A 15,088-nucleotide genomic window follows, 5' to 3' on the forward strand; every position below is an offset into this window, starting at 1 on the left:
AAGGCAGGAATGGAACCCACAACCCTGGCGAGGCAAGCACCATGCTCTACACGGGACCTGTTTACAGTTTTTATTCTTCTATGTAACCTTTATTTAACTACTGGGGAACAGTGGGCCATCATTGTAAATAAGAATTTGTTCTTAACTGACTTGCCTAGTTAAATAAAGGTTACATTAAAAAAAATTTAAACAGGTCCCGTGTAGAGCATGGTGCTTGCAACGCCAGGGTTGTGGGTTTGATTCCCACAGGGGACAAGTACAATAATGTTTGCACTCACAACTACTGTAAGTCTCTCTGGATAAGAGCGTCTCCTAAATTACTCAAAAGTAAACATGTAAGGGTGCAAGTTAGCAACTATATAAGTGTAAGTTACCACACCTGTGCAAGTTAGCAGCTATATGATAACACGTTTATGGTGCGTGTCATCTGTGCATACAGTGCACATGTATAAAGCTAGCATATATGTAAAGGCTGCTGCTCTTTCCTCCTAAAACCCCACATCTGACCTGTATGTGACATTCTGCCGCTCCATTCTTTATCATAGCTCCAGTATATAGTCTGGTCCTCCCTGGTCTTTTCTACATTACTCCAGTATAGAGTCTGGTCCTCCCTGGTCTTTTCTACATTACTCCTGTATATAGTCAGTCCTCCCTGGTCTTTTCTACATTACTCCAGTATAGAGTCAGGTCCTCCCTGGTCTTTTCTACATTACTCCAGTACATAGTCTGGTCCTCCCTGGTCTTTTCTACATTACTCCAGTATATAGTCTGGTCCTCCCTGGTCTTTTATACATTACTCCTGTATATAGTCAGTCCTCCCTGGTCTTTTCTACATTACTCCAGTATATAGTCCGGTCCTCCCTGGTCTTTTCTACATTACTCCAGTATATAGTCCGGTCCTCCCTGGTCTTTTCTTCATTACTCCAGTATATAGTCCGGTCCTCCCTGGTCTTTTCTACATTACTCCAGTATATAGTCAGTCCTCCCTGGTCTTTTCTTCATTACTCCAGTATATAGTCCGGTCCTCCCTGGTCTTTTCTTCATTACTCCAGTATATAGTCCGGTCCTCCCTGGTCTTTTCTACATTACTCCAGTATATAGTCCGGTCCTCCCTGGTCTTTTCTACATTACTCCAGTATATAGTCTGGTCCTCCCTGGTCTTTTCTACATTACTCCAGTATATAGTCCGGTCCTCCCTGGTCTTTTCTTCATTACTCCAGTATATAGTCCGGTCCTCCCTGGTCTTTTCTTCATTACTCCAGTATATAGTCAGTCCTCCCTGGTCTTTTCTACATTACTCCAGTATATAGTCTGGTACTCCCTGGTCTTTTGTACATTACTCCAGTATATAGTCAGTCCTCCCTGGTCTTTTCTTCATTACTCCAGTATATAGTCCGGTCCTCCCTGGTCTTTTCTACATTACTCCAGTATATAGTCTGGTCCTCCCTGGTCTTTTCTACATTACTCCAGTATATAGTCTGGTCCTCCTGCTGTTTTTTCTACATTACTCCAGTATATAGTCTGGTCCTCCCTGGTCTTTTCTACATTACTCCAGTATATAGTCTGGTCCTCCCTGGTCTTTTCTACATTACTCCAGTATATAGTCTGGTCCTCCCTGGTCTTTTCTACATTACTCCAGTATATAGTCCGGTCCTCCCTGGTCTTTTCTACATTACTCCAGTATATAGTCTGGTCCTCCCTGGTCTTTTCTACATTACTCCAGTATATAGTCTGGTCCTCCCTGGTCTTTTCTACATTACTCCAGTATATAGTCTGGTCCTCCCTGGTCTTTTCTACATTACTCCAGTATATAGTCTGGTCCTCCCTGGTCTTTTCTACATTACTCCAGTATATAGTCCGGTCCTCCCTGGTCTTTTCTACATTACTCCAGTATATAGTCCGGTCCTCCCTGGTCTTTTGTACATTACTCCAGTATAGAGTCAGGTCCTCCCTGGTCTTTTCTACATTACTCCAGTATAGAGTCTGGTCCTCCCTGGTCTTTTCTACATGATAGTTCCAATATATAGTCTGGTCCTCCCTGGTCTTTTCTACATGATAGTTCCAGTATATAGTCTGGTCCTCCCTGGTCTTTTGTACATCATAGTTCCAGTATATAGTCCGGTCCTCCCTGGTCTTTTCTACATTACTCCAGGATTGAGTCTGGTCCTCCCTGGTCTTTTCTACATTACTCCAGGATTGAGTCTGGTCCTCCCTGGTCTTTTCTACATTACTCCAGTATAGAGTCTGGTCCTCCCTGGTCTTTTCTACATGATAGTTCCAGTATATAGTCCGGTCCTCCCTGGTCTTTTCTACATTACTCCAGTATAGAGTCTGGTCCTCCCTGGTCTTTTCTACATTACTCCTGTATATAGTCAGTCCTCCCTGGTCTTTTCTACATTACTCCAGTATAGAGTCTGGTCCTCCCTGGTCTTTTCTACATGATAGTTCCAGTATATAGTCCGGTCCTCCCTGGTCTTTTCTACATTACTCCAGTATAGAGTCTGGTCCTCCCTGGTCTTTTCTACATGATAGTTCCAGTATATAGTCTGGTCCTCCCTGGTCTTTTGTACATGATAGTTCCAGTATATAGTCTGGTCCTCCCTGGTCTTTTGTACATGATAGTTCCAGTATATAGTCTGGTCCTCCCTGGTCTTTTGTACATGATAGTTCCAGTATATAGTCAGTCCTCCCCTGGTTCTTACCTGTATGTGCGGTGCAACTCCATGACCTTGTCCTCCAGCTCTTTGCCCTGTCCCGGGGCCAGCCTCAGCTCCTTGGTGTAGTGAGAGCCGTGGACCTCTGGATCATACTCCCCCAGCTCAGACTGGGCCGTGTAGGAGCCTAGCATGGCCAGAGTTACAAAGGAGCATGGCAGCAGGCCACTCAGGATGTCTTTACGCAGCTGTAGACACAGGTAGTACCTGGGAGAGGGAGGGAGAGAGAGAGAGAGAGGGAGGGGAAGAGGGAAAAAAGAGAGAGAGGGTGAAGAGAGAGAGAAAGGGGGTGGTGGGTGAGAGAGAGGGGGGAGTGAAGAGAGAGAGGGAGAGGAGGGGGAATGGGAGAGAGAGAGAGGAGGAGAGAGGGAGGAAGAGAGAGAGGAAGGGAGAAGGGAAAGAGAGAGAGAGGGGGGAGGGTGAAGAAAGAGAGAGAGAGAGAGTGAAGAGAGAGAGGGAGGGGTGGAGAGAGAGAGAGAGAGGATGAAGAGAGAGAGGGAGAGGGAGGGAATGGGAGAGGGGAGAGGTGAAGAGAGAGAGGGAGAGGGAGGGGAATGGGAGAGTGAAGAGAGAGAGGGAGAGGGAGGGGAATGGGAGAGGAGTGAAGAGAGAGAGGGAGAGGGAGGGGAATGGGAGAGTGAAGAGAGAGAGGGAGGGGGAATGGGAGAGTGAAGAGAGAGAGGGAGAGGGAGGGAGGGGAATGGGAGAGTGAAGAGAGAGAGGGAGAGGGAGGGAGGGGAATGGGAGAGTGAAGAGAGAGAGGGAGAGGGAGGGGAATGGGAGAGTGAAGAGAGAGGAATGGGAGAGTGAAGAGAGAGAGGGAGAGGGAGGGAGGGGAATGGGAGAGAGAGGGAGAGTGAAGAGAGAGAGGGAGGGAGGGGAATGGGAGAGTGAAGAGAGAGAGGGAGAGCGAAGAGAGAGAGGGAGAGAGAGAGAGAGAGGGAGAGTGAAGAGAGAGAGGGAGAGTGAAGAGAGAGAGGGAGAGAGAGAGGGAGAGCGAGGGGAATGGGAGTTAACCACTGACAGCCTGAAATTGAGTTAACAGCAGATATTGTAGATGTGTGTAGATTAACCTGGTGAGGTCTTCTGTGAGCTGAGCTGGATCAGGAGGGTAGAACTTCACATTGAAAGTGAACTCGTATGTATAATCTGGAGATGAAAATACAGAGTGAGTACTGTTGGCAATTTGAGTTAGAAAAATGTATTTACTGTATGTCATCATATTGACATCACCCACCTGCCACCTGTTTCCGGATCTCTTTGGAGGCGTCCAGCCATGTCTGTAAATGACAGCGGGAGAACAGACTCAATGAACGCCATCGTACTGTAAGAAAGTAATGTTGCCCTATGTGGTGAAACTGCACCTTCCATCCTATAGGTACTGTTTCTCTAGTGGGCAAGAACATGCAGTCAAACTACACTCAAAACAACCCACTGAACATATCTTTCTCTGCCAAAGAAAATCTCCACAGATGAGATGCAATCTACCCTCATTTCACTTGGAAGGTTAAAATGACTGTTCACCACTTCACCCTAGATTAGCACCCCATTGTTAAACCAGGCAAAGTGTAGTGTACCCTGGAGGTGGGGGTATCCCAGACGGCCAGGCCACAGTAGTCTCTCTCCAGCAGGTTGAGGTGGTCACACACCTTCACAAACAGATCCGAGCCCGTCGCATGTTTCTACACAGGGAGACGGAGAGGAGACCAATCACAAATAAACATTCAGTAAGAAAGAAATATTACTGGTTGTACTCACAACCAATCACAAATAAGCATTCAGTAAGGAAGAAATATTACTGGTTGTACTCACAAACAATCACAACTATGCATTCAAAAAAATTAAGTCAGAAACAGAGTTGATGGGCAATTATTTGAAGAGTAGAAAAGACTAGAACAAGGCTGAAAAGACAACGGTGTATTTGAGAAGTGTCTTACACCGAGCTCACACTCAAACAGAGTGTCGTCCAGGAGGGTGACTTTACACTGCATGATCCGCGGGCGCTTGGAGGGTTTGGCCTCTGCTAAAGCCGTCTTCTCCTCTTCTCCATTAGTGTTCTCCCCCTCCCCTCCATTCGCCTCTCCCTCCTCCATCTGCTCGGCCGGCTCTTCCTCTGTTTCTTCTTTCATCTCTTTCTCCTCTACTCCCGCCTCCTTCTCTTCCTCCTCTACCGCCTCCTTCTCTACCTCGGCGTTCGCCTTCTTCTCCGCCTGTGCTGGCTAGGGGGTCACGGAAAGGTCATATGACAGACATGTTGTCAGGATGTTTCATTTCTAATTAAAGACAGTTACATTTATGCAATAGAGTGACTCAAAATATAATGCAGTCATTATCCTCAGGAAATAAGGACAAGTGACTTCCAGTGTAGTTGTTAGAGAGAAGAGCATGGCACGCACTGCAGTCCTTCTTCCACTTGTGTTATAACAAACAATTTTCATACCGCCATGCTCTTCTCTCTTCCAACTACACTTGAACTCTTGTCCTTGATTATAGTGCTGAGAGATTTTTTTTTTAGGTCGGTTCGGTTTCGGTTCGATTATTAAAAAAAGAATCTAAGTTTTTGATTTCGGTTTCTATAAAACATTTTTTTTACAATAAATGCAGCATGCATTATGTGGGTTAAAGGCTGTAACAACACAGAATCAAACCATTAATAAAAGTCCCATGATGATAATGACTGACCATTACTTATCACTTATTAACCATTTCTTCACAGTACTTTACTTTAATAAAATATTTGTTTTATTTGATGACTTTATTATTTCATTCCAAGTCATCAACTCATCTGTACAGAGCTGCTGCCTATGCTGTCTGACAAAATCACTATTTTAGTAGTAAATAAGACATACTTTTATGCTGAATACCAACTATCAATCACTTAGATGATGTATTTCCAGGTAGAGATACCTCGCAAAGCAACTGCTCTCTATCCCTCTCTCTTGTTCTCTCATCTCTGCTCCACACAGACCGAGACCGGACAAGCAATGGATTATGTTCATTGTAGTTAATTACCACATTTTCTGCTGTAAACTATGTCGAATTTTGGTCTGTTGGAAACTTCAACTCCCTACTACATCGCACAGTTCAGACTTGATCAGATTTTTCTCTACACAAACTGAGCATCAAGCTAAAAAAAATACAAAAATTTCGCTCAGCACTACTAGATTAGTAGTACTAGATTACTATGTAACAGCAACGTTACTTAAGTTATTAAATAATTACTTGAAGCGGTACTTTTCCTAACACAGACTAGATCTAGGCGGCTCTAGACCAGCACAGACCAGCCTAGTCAGTTCTGCTGAGTCAGCAGCCCACCCCAGTCAAGCACCAAATGAGTTGATGTTTTGTCCTGTACCTCTCTCTCCTGCTACGCTGAGTGTCTTCAGTGTAGCTATTCTCTGAATGCTATGTTGTTGATCAGACTCTGGGTAAGATGTTCCTTCAGTTTCTGTGCTTGATGTTCACTTCACTTATTTTTACTCCAGTCTCTCACTTGAGACTCATTGGCCTACATCTTCAGTCTGCTGCAATGCAGCCCCTCAATGTGCAAAATAATAGCAGCATTGTAAAAAATGGGAAGGCAACTCATTGACACATTTAATAATATACTGAACAAAAATATAAACACAGCATGCAACAATTTCAGTTACAGTTCATATAAGGAAATCAGTAAATTAAAATAAAGTCAATTCAGCATGGCAACTGCACACTCCCTCATAACTTGAGACATCTGTGGCTTTGTGTTGTGTGACAAAACTGCACATTTTAGAGTGGCCTTTTATTGTCCCCAGCACAAGGTGCACCTGTGTAATGATCGTGCTCTTTAATCAACTTGTTGATTATACCACAGCTGTCAGGTGGATGAATTATCTTGACAAAGGAGAAATGCTCACTATCAGGGATGTAAATACATTTGTGCATACCATTTGAGAGAAATTAGCTTTTTGTGCATATGGAACATTTCTGTGATCTTTTATTTCAGCTCATGAAACATGGGACCAACACTTCACATGTTGCGTTTATATTTTTGTTCAGTGTAGGTATGATAATTCTGCATTTTTGTTTTTTGCACACTGCAAAAGCTGTCTCCCACAATCTAAATCAGAACAAAAAAAACTGCAGGATAGCATTCCCCAAGGAACAGAGTTGTGCACCCATGCCCTAGCTGAGAAGTTCACTGTGTCTGTCTCCCTCACTCACCTGTGTCTCTGCGCTGCTGATGGAGTGATAGTCCTGGGCCTCTACCAGCTCCTCCTGCCTCTCCTGTTCAGCCTCCCCCTCTGCTCTGAGCTCTGGCTCCGGGGCCGCGATGGGGGCTTTCACCTGCACCTCTGTTGTGGACTGCTCCCCTGCTTTGTGCTCCTCCCCTGCTTTCTTTTTACCCTTCCGTTTTTTCTTCTTTACCTCTTTATTCTCCTCGTTCTTCTTTACCTCTTTATTCTCCTCGTTCTTCTTCACCTCTTTATTCGCCTCGTTCTTCTTCCCCTTCTCCTCCTCTTTATTTTCTTTCTCTTTCTTCTTCCCCTTTTGCGTTTTTTTCGTTGTCTTTTCCTCCTCTTTCTTCTTCTTCTCTGCTTTCTTTGCTGCCCCTTCCTCCTCGTCTTTCTTCTTCTTCTCCTCCTCTTTCTTTGCTGCCTCTCCCTCCTCTTTCTTCTTCTTCTCCTCCTCTTTCTTTGCTGCCTCTTCCTCCTCTTTTTTCTTCTTCTCTGCTTTCTTTGCTGCCTCTTCCTCCTCTTTCTTCTCCTCCTCTTTCTTTGCTGCCTCTCTCTCCTCTTCCTCCTCTTTCTTCTCCTCCTCTTTCTTTGCTGCCTCTTCCTCCTCTTTCTTCTTCTCCTCCTCTTTCTTTGCTGCCTCTCCCTCCTCTTTCTTCTTCTTCTCCTCCTCTTTCTTTGCTGCCTCTCCCTCCTCTTTCTTCTCCTCCTCTTTCTTTGCTGCCTCTTCCTCTTGATTCTGCTGCTCTGCCTCTTTCTTCGTTACCCCTTCCTCTTCTTTTTTCTTCTTCTCTGCTTTCTTTGCTGCCTCTTCCTCCTTTCTTCTTCGCTTTCTTCCTTCTTCCTCCTCTTTCTTCTTCTTCTCTGCTTTCTTTGCTGCCTCTTCCTCCTCTTTCTTCTTCTTCTCTGCTTTCTTTGCTGCCTCTTCCTCCTCTTTCTTCTTCTTCTCTGCTTTCTTTGCTGCCTCTTTCTCTTCTTTCTTCTTCTTCACTGCCTCTTTCTTTGCTGCTTCTTCCTCTTCTTTCTTCTTCTTCACTGCCTCTTTCTTTGCTGCTTCTTCCTCTTCTTTCTTCTTCTTCTTCTCTGCTTTCTTTGCTGCTTCTTCGTCCTCTTTCTTCTTCTCTGCTTTCTTTGCTGCTTCTTCCTCCTCTTTCTTCTCCTCTCCCTTGGCCTGCTCTAACTTTTCCTCCTTTGTTCCAGCCTCTGCCTTCTCTTTCTCTTTCCTGTCCTTCTCCGCCTTCTCGACCTCGGCCCACTCTACGTCTGTGCACTGCGAGCGCCGCTTGAGGAAGGAGGAGAAGAGGCGTGAGAGGCCCCGGCTGGCTGAGGTGCGCTGGCGGGGCTTCACTAGCTGCTCCTCCTCAGTGGTGGTGGTGGTGAAGATAGGGCTCTCTGTGGAGCCAGGCTCTGAGGCCTGCTCCTGGGTCTTCTGGCTGGGCTTCTCCCCCTCTGGCTCCGCTGCTGCTGCCTCTGGGCTCTGCTTGTTCTCTGGTTCTCTCTCTGCTTCTGGCTCTGGGATCTGCTTGTTCTCCGGTTCTCTCTCTGCCTCTGAGCTCTGCTTGTTCTCCAGTTGTATCTCTGCCTCTGAGCTCTGCTTGTTCTCCGGTTTTCTCTCTGCCTCTGCTACGCTGGGCTTCGGCTTGCCCTCTGTGTCCGCCTCGCCCACCGCGCTAGCCTCTGTTGTCATGGTACACACTGCAGAACATGACATGGAGGAGTCAGCAATAGGAAAGAGAAAGCTTGTGTGTGTTGTCATGTTGGATGATGCACAGCAATATACACACATGCAAGACATGATTATGGACAGTCAACAGTGATGCACTGGTACCATTCTATAGCATGAGCTACTACTATGTTTTCTCAGACTGGAGTACTCGATCAAATATGCCACACACACACACCCACACACACTTTTTCATATGGAGTTATGAGTGTATCCCACTCCACAATGGCACCTCTTGTTGAATGAGTGTGTGTGTGTGTCTGGGAGGACCTCTTGAGAGACAGGCAGCTCACGACAGTGTGTGTCTATCAGAGGCTCATTAGAAACACACACACAATGGAGTCTTTCTGCTCCGTAGCAGCCTGGAAGTCTATTAGTACAGCTCCAGTCAGTATCATCCTCAGCACTAACCCAACACGGCTCTTTCATCCGTCCGTTGTGGCCCTGCCGGCTTCATACGGTGGGCCAAGATGTCCCAATGTAACAGTGCATGACAATGCATCGCTAAATTGGTTTAGAAATTCACAGGATATACCGGGCTTCTGAGAAGTAAATGGCCAGTTACTGTGTTCACTTCACTGTGTGAACTTGGCTTGCAGTTGTGAGGCTGTCATTGAAAGAGTTGCAGCAGCATCAACGTACTTGTGTTAGATCACAGCAGTTCATCATCATATATCTAGTAGCCCTCCATGCAGTGTTAAGAGAGATTGCATCTACTTAGCATCTAGGCTAGTCTGATGCTGCTAGTTGTTGTCATTGCTCAACATCTAGGCTAGTAGTTCATTATATGTCTAGGTCTGCCATACAGTGGGGGGCAGGGAGACACTTAGCTAGACAGGACAGATCTTCCAGCTGCACACACACTGCTGTCCTTACCCCAGAGGGTGCCTGACACACACACACGCGCACACGCACACGCGCACACACACACACACACACACACACACACACACACACACTGCTCCATCGCTATAGGGACAGCAGGGGTATGGAGAGGAGAGGAGGGGAGACCACAGAGACCAAATCCTCTTTAGTCCTCCCATTGTTTGTGTCCAGTGACCAATAACTGTGGTGCACTCTTACTAATCCAGCCCTTCCCTTCCCCCACCGCAACAACCCCCCATAGGCCTGTTCCCTAGGTCAGCCCAAACACACACACACACACAGAGCAGCGTGGTGTACGCCTCAGTGCTCAGGATCTCCTCTGGGTCTTTTAATGTAGCATAATCTCAATGGTAATAGTCAGGGAACAGACATGGTGTTAATGGACCAGATGAGACGGCTTGTGTCTGCTGCTGCCTCCTGCCTGACTGCCTCCTCCATTGTCTTCACTAGGTAACATCTAGATTCTCTGCTAAAGGCCAGCTGAGCAGCTCTGGTCCGGCTGCTAACCTGGGGAAGTAACAGGGACTCTCACAACCACACTGTGTCCCAAATTGTACCCTATCCACTATGTAGTGCACTACTTTTGACCATGGCCCAACTACCTTTGACCAGGGCCCAACTACTTTTGAACAGTCAGGGCCATAGTGACCAGTCAAAAGTAGAGCAATATATATAGGAAATAACGGTAGTTCTGCCAATCTTGATCAAATTGGTGCCCTTTTCAAAACACTTTTCCATAGTGCATAGAGGTCCTATCATTTCTCACCTCTATAATGTTCTACCTCCAGTAGGCCAGCTGACATCCCCATCATCATTATTACTGTATACATCAACCATTATTACTACTGTATACATCAACCATCATTAGGCTAACTAGCTGCCAAAGATAAAGATTGCCCTGCAGAAATGGGTGAGCAGCGTGTTCAGCTGTTGGGTCAGGTGCACGTCAGATGCTCCGACCATCTGTGTCTGTCTCCCAAATGGCACCCTATTCCATTCATAGTCCACTATGGCCCTGGTCAAAAGTAGTGCACTATGTAGGGAATAGGGTGCCATTTGGGGTGCACAATGACTAAAGAAAGGGAAGGGGGGTTTGAATAAGATGCTATAGGAAAGGAGTTAAGATGGCGCCGGAGAAGAAGGCTGACATTTTATGTGTTTCTATCCAATTGTGTTTTTGTTTAACTTGTTTTTTTACTTATTTTGTACATAATGTTTCTGCTACCGTCTCTTATGACCGAAAATAGCTTCTGGACATCAGAACTGCGATTACTCACCACGAACCGGCAGAATTATGTTTCTCCTTTAACGAGTCCGACGAGCCCGACGTGAATGACATACTGCTTTCCCGGGAACAGGCCCATATCCCTGTCATTTGCTTGAAGAGAAGGCTGAGTGTCACGTCCTGACCAGTAAAGGGGTCATTTGTAATAGTAGTATGGTCAGGGCGTGGCAGGGGGTGTTTGTTTTGGTTTTTTTTGGTTCTAGGGGATTTTGGTTCTAGTTTTCTATGTTTCTTTTTCTATGTGTGGCCAGGTATGGCTTCCAATCAGAGGCAGGTGTCTTTTGTTGTCTCTGATTGGAAGCCATACTTAGGCAGCCTGTTTTTCCTGTGTTTTTGTGAGTGGTTGCTTTCTGTATAGTTGGTGTACCTTACAGAACTGTTGATTGTCGTTTGTTATTTTTGTTTAAGTGTTCACTCTGTCTAAATAAATACACAAAGATGAGCACTATACCCGCTGCGCCTTGGTCTGTCCCTTTCGACGCCTATGACAGAACCCCCCACCAAAGAAGGACCAAGCAGCGGAGGAAGGAGCAGCAGGAGAAGTATTTGGAGTAATGGACGTGGGAGGAGATCCTCGATGGCAAGGGTCCATGGAGCCAGGCCGGGGAGTACCAGCGCCTGAAGGCGGAGCTGGAGGAAGCAAAGAGGGAACGATGGAGGTACGAGGCGTTGTATCTTCCTATTCAGGAAGTGGAGAGGGCAGCCCCCCCAAAAATTGGGGGGGCATAAGGGGAGTGTTGCTAGGTCAGGGGGGAACCCTGACCTAACTTCCCGGGCTATTCGGAGAGAGCCGTGGAGCAAACCGGAGCCGAGAAAGGAGTCGAGCGCCGAGCTTTACGCAAGATTCCGGAAGGAGGTACTGGCAGAGAGGGCACGACTGAGCAGGCGTGCAGAGGAGCGAGCGATGCATTACGGGGTGATGCGCACTCTCGCCCATCCGCACGCACAGTCCGGTGCGGTCGGTACGGGCTCCGCAGCATTGCCGTGCTAGAGTTGGCACTCAGCCAGGAAGGAGTGTGCCTGCTCAGCGCATCTGGCCGCCAGTGCGTCTCCAAGGTCCAGCTTATCCTGCGCCTGCTCTACGCACGGCAGCCCTCATTCCCCAGCACAGCCCAGCTCGCCCTGTGCCAGCGCTCCGCCCATGCAGGGCTACAGGAACCATCCAGCCAGGACGGAGTGTGCCAGCCCTGAGCTTCAGACCTCCGGTGCGCCTCCACGGCCCAGTGTGCCTTGTGCCTGCTCTGCGCACCCAGTCTCCTGTAAGTCTTCCCAGTCCGGGGAGACCGCTCCTCAGCCCGGGGCCTCCAGCGACGCTCCCCAGTCAGGAGCCCCCAGCGACGCTCCTCAGCCCGGAGCCACCAGCGACGCTCCCCAGCCCGGAGCCCCCAGCGACGCCCCCAGCCCGGCCGCCCGCCCCCAGCGACGCCCCTCAGCCCGGGCAGCCCCCAGCGACGCCCCTCAGCCCGGGCCGCCCCCAGCGACGCCTCTCAGCCCGGGGCCCCGGCCTCAGCGACGCCTCTCAGCCCGGGGCCTCCAGCGACGCCTCTCAGCCCAGTCTTCGAACGGGAGCTACGCCCAGAGCCAGAGCCACCTCCGTAGTGGGAGGATTGGCGAAGGGGGGGTGTAGCACAGGAACCGCCGTTGACAGTGGCCACCCTCCATTCCCTCCCTTTAGGTTTGGGGTTGGTTTTGTGGGGTTTTTTGTTTGGGGGGGTACTGTCACGTCCTGACCAGTATAGGGGTCATTTCTAATAGTAGTATGGTCAGGGCGTGGCAGGGGGTGTTTGTTTTGGGGGGGGTTTTCTAGGGGATTTTGGTTCTAGTTTTCTATGTTTCTTTTTCTATGTGTGGCCAGGTATGGCTTCCAAACAGAGGCAGGTGTCTTTCGGTGTCTCTGATTGGAAGCCATACTTAGGCAGCCTGTTTTTTCCTTTGGGTTTGTGGGAGGTTGTTTTTCGTATAGTCTGTGTACCTTACGGAACTGTCGATTGTCATTTTGTTTATTTTGTTTAAGTGTTCTCTTTAATAATATAAAAGAAGATTAGCACTCAACACGCTGTGCCTTGGTCTGTCCCTTACGACGCTTGTGACACTGAGAAAAAGGGGCTGGAGGGCGGGCTGCCTTCTGAGAATTAGTAGGCGATCGAATAAACCCCACTGCCTTCCATTCTGCTAGCAAACGTGCAATCTTTGGAAAATAAAATCGATGACCTACGCGGAAGATTAAACTACCAACGGGACATTCAGAACTGTAATATCTTATGCTTCATGGAGTCGTGGCTGGCTGGGTATACGCTGTATCGGCAGGATAGAACAGCGGTGTCTGGTAAGACAAGGGGCGGCGGACTATGTATTTTTGTAAATAACAGCTGGTGCACGATATCTAAGGCAGTCTTAAGGTTTTGCTTTCGCCTGAGGTAGAGTATCTCATGATAAGCTGTAGACCACACCAGAGTTTGAATCCGTATTTTTCTTAGCTGTCTACGTAACACCACAGACTGATGCTGGCACTAAGACCGCAATAAATTAGCTGTAGTCGCCATAAGCAAACAAGAAAACGCTCACCCAGAGGCGGCACTCCTAGTGGCCGGGGACTTTAATGCAGGGAAACTAAAATCTGTCTTTTTTATCAGCATGTTTCTATCAGCATGTTAAATGTGCAACCAGAGGAGAAAAAAAAAAAAAAAAAAACTCTGGACCACATTTACTCCACACACAGAGATGCATACAATGCTCTCCCTCACCCTCCATTTGGCAAATCTGACCATAATTCTATCCTCCTGATTCCTGATTACAAGCAGATGCTAAACTACAGGACTGTTTTGCTAGCACAGACTGGAATATGTTCCGGGGTTCCTCCGATGGCATTGAGGTGTACACCACATCTGTCATTGGTTTCATCAATAAGTGCATCGATGACGTCACCCCCACACTGACCGTACGTACATACCCCAACCAGAAGTCATGGATTACAGGCAACATCCGCACTGAGCTAAAGGCTAGAGGAACGGGACTCTATAACCCGGAAGCTTATAGGAAATCCCGCTATGCCCTCCGACGAACCATCAAAGAGGCAAAGCGTCAATACAGGACTAAGATCGAATCGTACTACACCTGCTCTGACGCTCGTCGGATGTGGCAGGGCTTGCAAACCATTACAGACTACAAAGGGAAGCACAGCCGAGGGCTACCCAGTGACACGAGCCTCCCAGATGAGCTAAACTACTTCTATGCTCACTTCGAGGCAAATAACCCTGAAACATGCATGAGAGCACCAGCTGTTCCGGAAGACTGTGAGATCACGCTCATGATGTGAGTAAGCACTTTAAACAGGTCAACATACACAAGGCTGCAGGGCCAGAAGGATTACCAGGACGTGTACTGCGAGCATGCACTGACCAACTAGCAAATGTCTTCACTGACATTTTCAACCTCTCCCTGTCCAAGTCTGTAATACCAACATGTTTTAAGCAGAAAACCATAGTGCCTGTGCCCAAGAACACTAAGGTAACCTGCCTAAATGACTACCGACCCGTAGCACTCATGTCTGTAGCCATGAAGTGCTTTGAAAGGCTGGTCATGGCTCACATCAATACCATTATCCCATAAACCCTAGACCCACTCCAATTTGCATACCGCCCTAACAGATCCACAGATGATGCAATCTCTTTTGCACTCCCACTGCACTTTCCCACCTGGACAAAAGGAACACCTGTGAGAATGCTATTCATTGACTACATCTCAGCGTTCAACACCATAGTGCCCTCAAATTTCATCAATAAGCTAAGGAACCTGGAACTAAACACCTCCCTCTGCAACTGGATCCTGGACATCCTGACGGGCCACCCCCAGGTGGTAAGGGTAGGTAACAACACATCCGCCATGCTGATCCTCAACACCCCTTAGGGGTGTGTGCTCAGTCCCCTTCTGTACTCCCTGTTCACTCATGACTGCACGGCCAGGCACGACTCCAACACCATCATTAAGTTTGCCGATGACAACAGTGGTAGGCCTGATCACCGACAACGACGAGACAGCCTATAGGGAGGAGGTCAGAGACCTGGCCGTGTGGTGCCAGGACAACCTCTCCCTCAATGTGATCAAAACAAAGGAGATGATTGTGGACTACAGGAAAAGAGGACCGAGCACATTCTCATCGACGAGGCTGTAGTGGAGCAGGTTGAGAGCTACAAGTTCCTTGGTGTCCACATCACCAACAAACTAACATGGTCCAAGCACATCAAGACAGTCGTGAAGAGGGCATGACAAA

The 15,088-nt window shown here is 47.7% G+C and overlaps 1 protein-coding gene across 4 annotated transcripts in view; it reads right to left on the reverse strand.

Annotated features, from left to right (window-relative positions):
- Positions 1-7,284, reverse strand: part of LOC106593477 (protein 4.1) — a 32,905-nt gene extending 25,621 nt beyond the window's left edge. The window contains exons 1-6 of one of the 4 annotated variants that reach the window (XM_045697575.1): positions 6,915-7,284; positions 4,652-4,933; positions 4,292-4,396; positions 3,952-3,994; positions 3,788-3,863; positions 2,703-2,921 (exon numbers count right to left, since the gene is read on the reverse strand). In XM_045697575.1, coding sequence (XP_045553531.1) covers positions 2,703-2,921; positions 3,788-3,863; positions 3,952-3,994; positions 4,292-4,396; positions 4,652-4,843 — 635 coding nt within the window. In that variant the 5' untranslated portion in view covers positions 4,844-4,933; positions 6,915-7,284. The remainder of the gene's footprint in view (positions 1-2,702; positions 2,922-3,787; positions 3,864-3,951; positions 3,995-4,291; positions 4,397-4,651; positions 4,934-6,914) is intronic. The other 3 variants (XM_045697577.1, XM_045697578.1, XM_045697583.1) reach the window with 3 other exon arrangements.
- Between the last annotated feature and the right edge of the window lie 7,804 nt (positions 7,285-15,088).

Source organism: Salmo salar, chromosome ssa02 (genome assembly GCF_905237065.1).
Source record: "Salmo salar chromosome ssa02, Ssal_v3.1, whole genome shotgun sequence".
Lineage (NCBI taxonomy): Eukaryota > Metazoa > Chordata > Actinopteri > Salmoniformes > Salmonidae > Salmo > Salmo salar.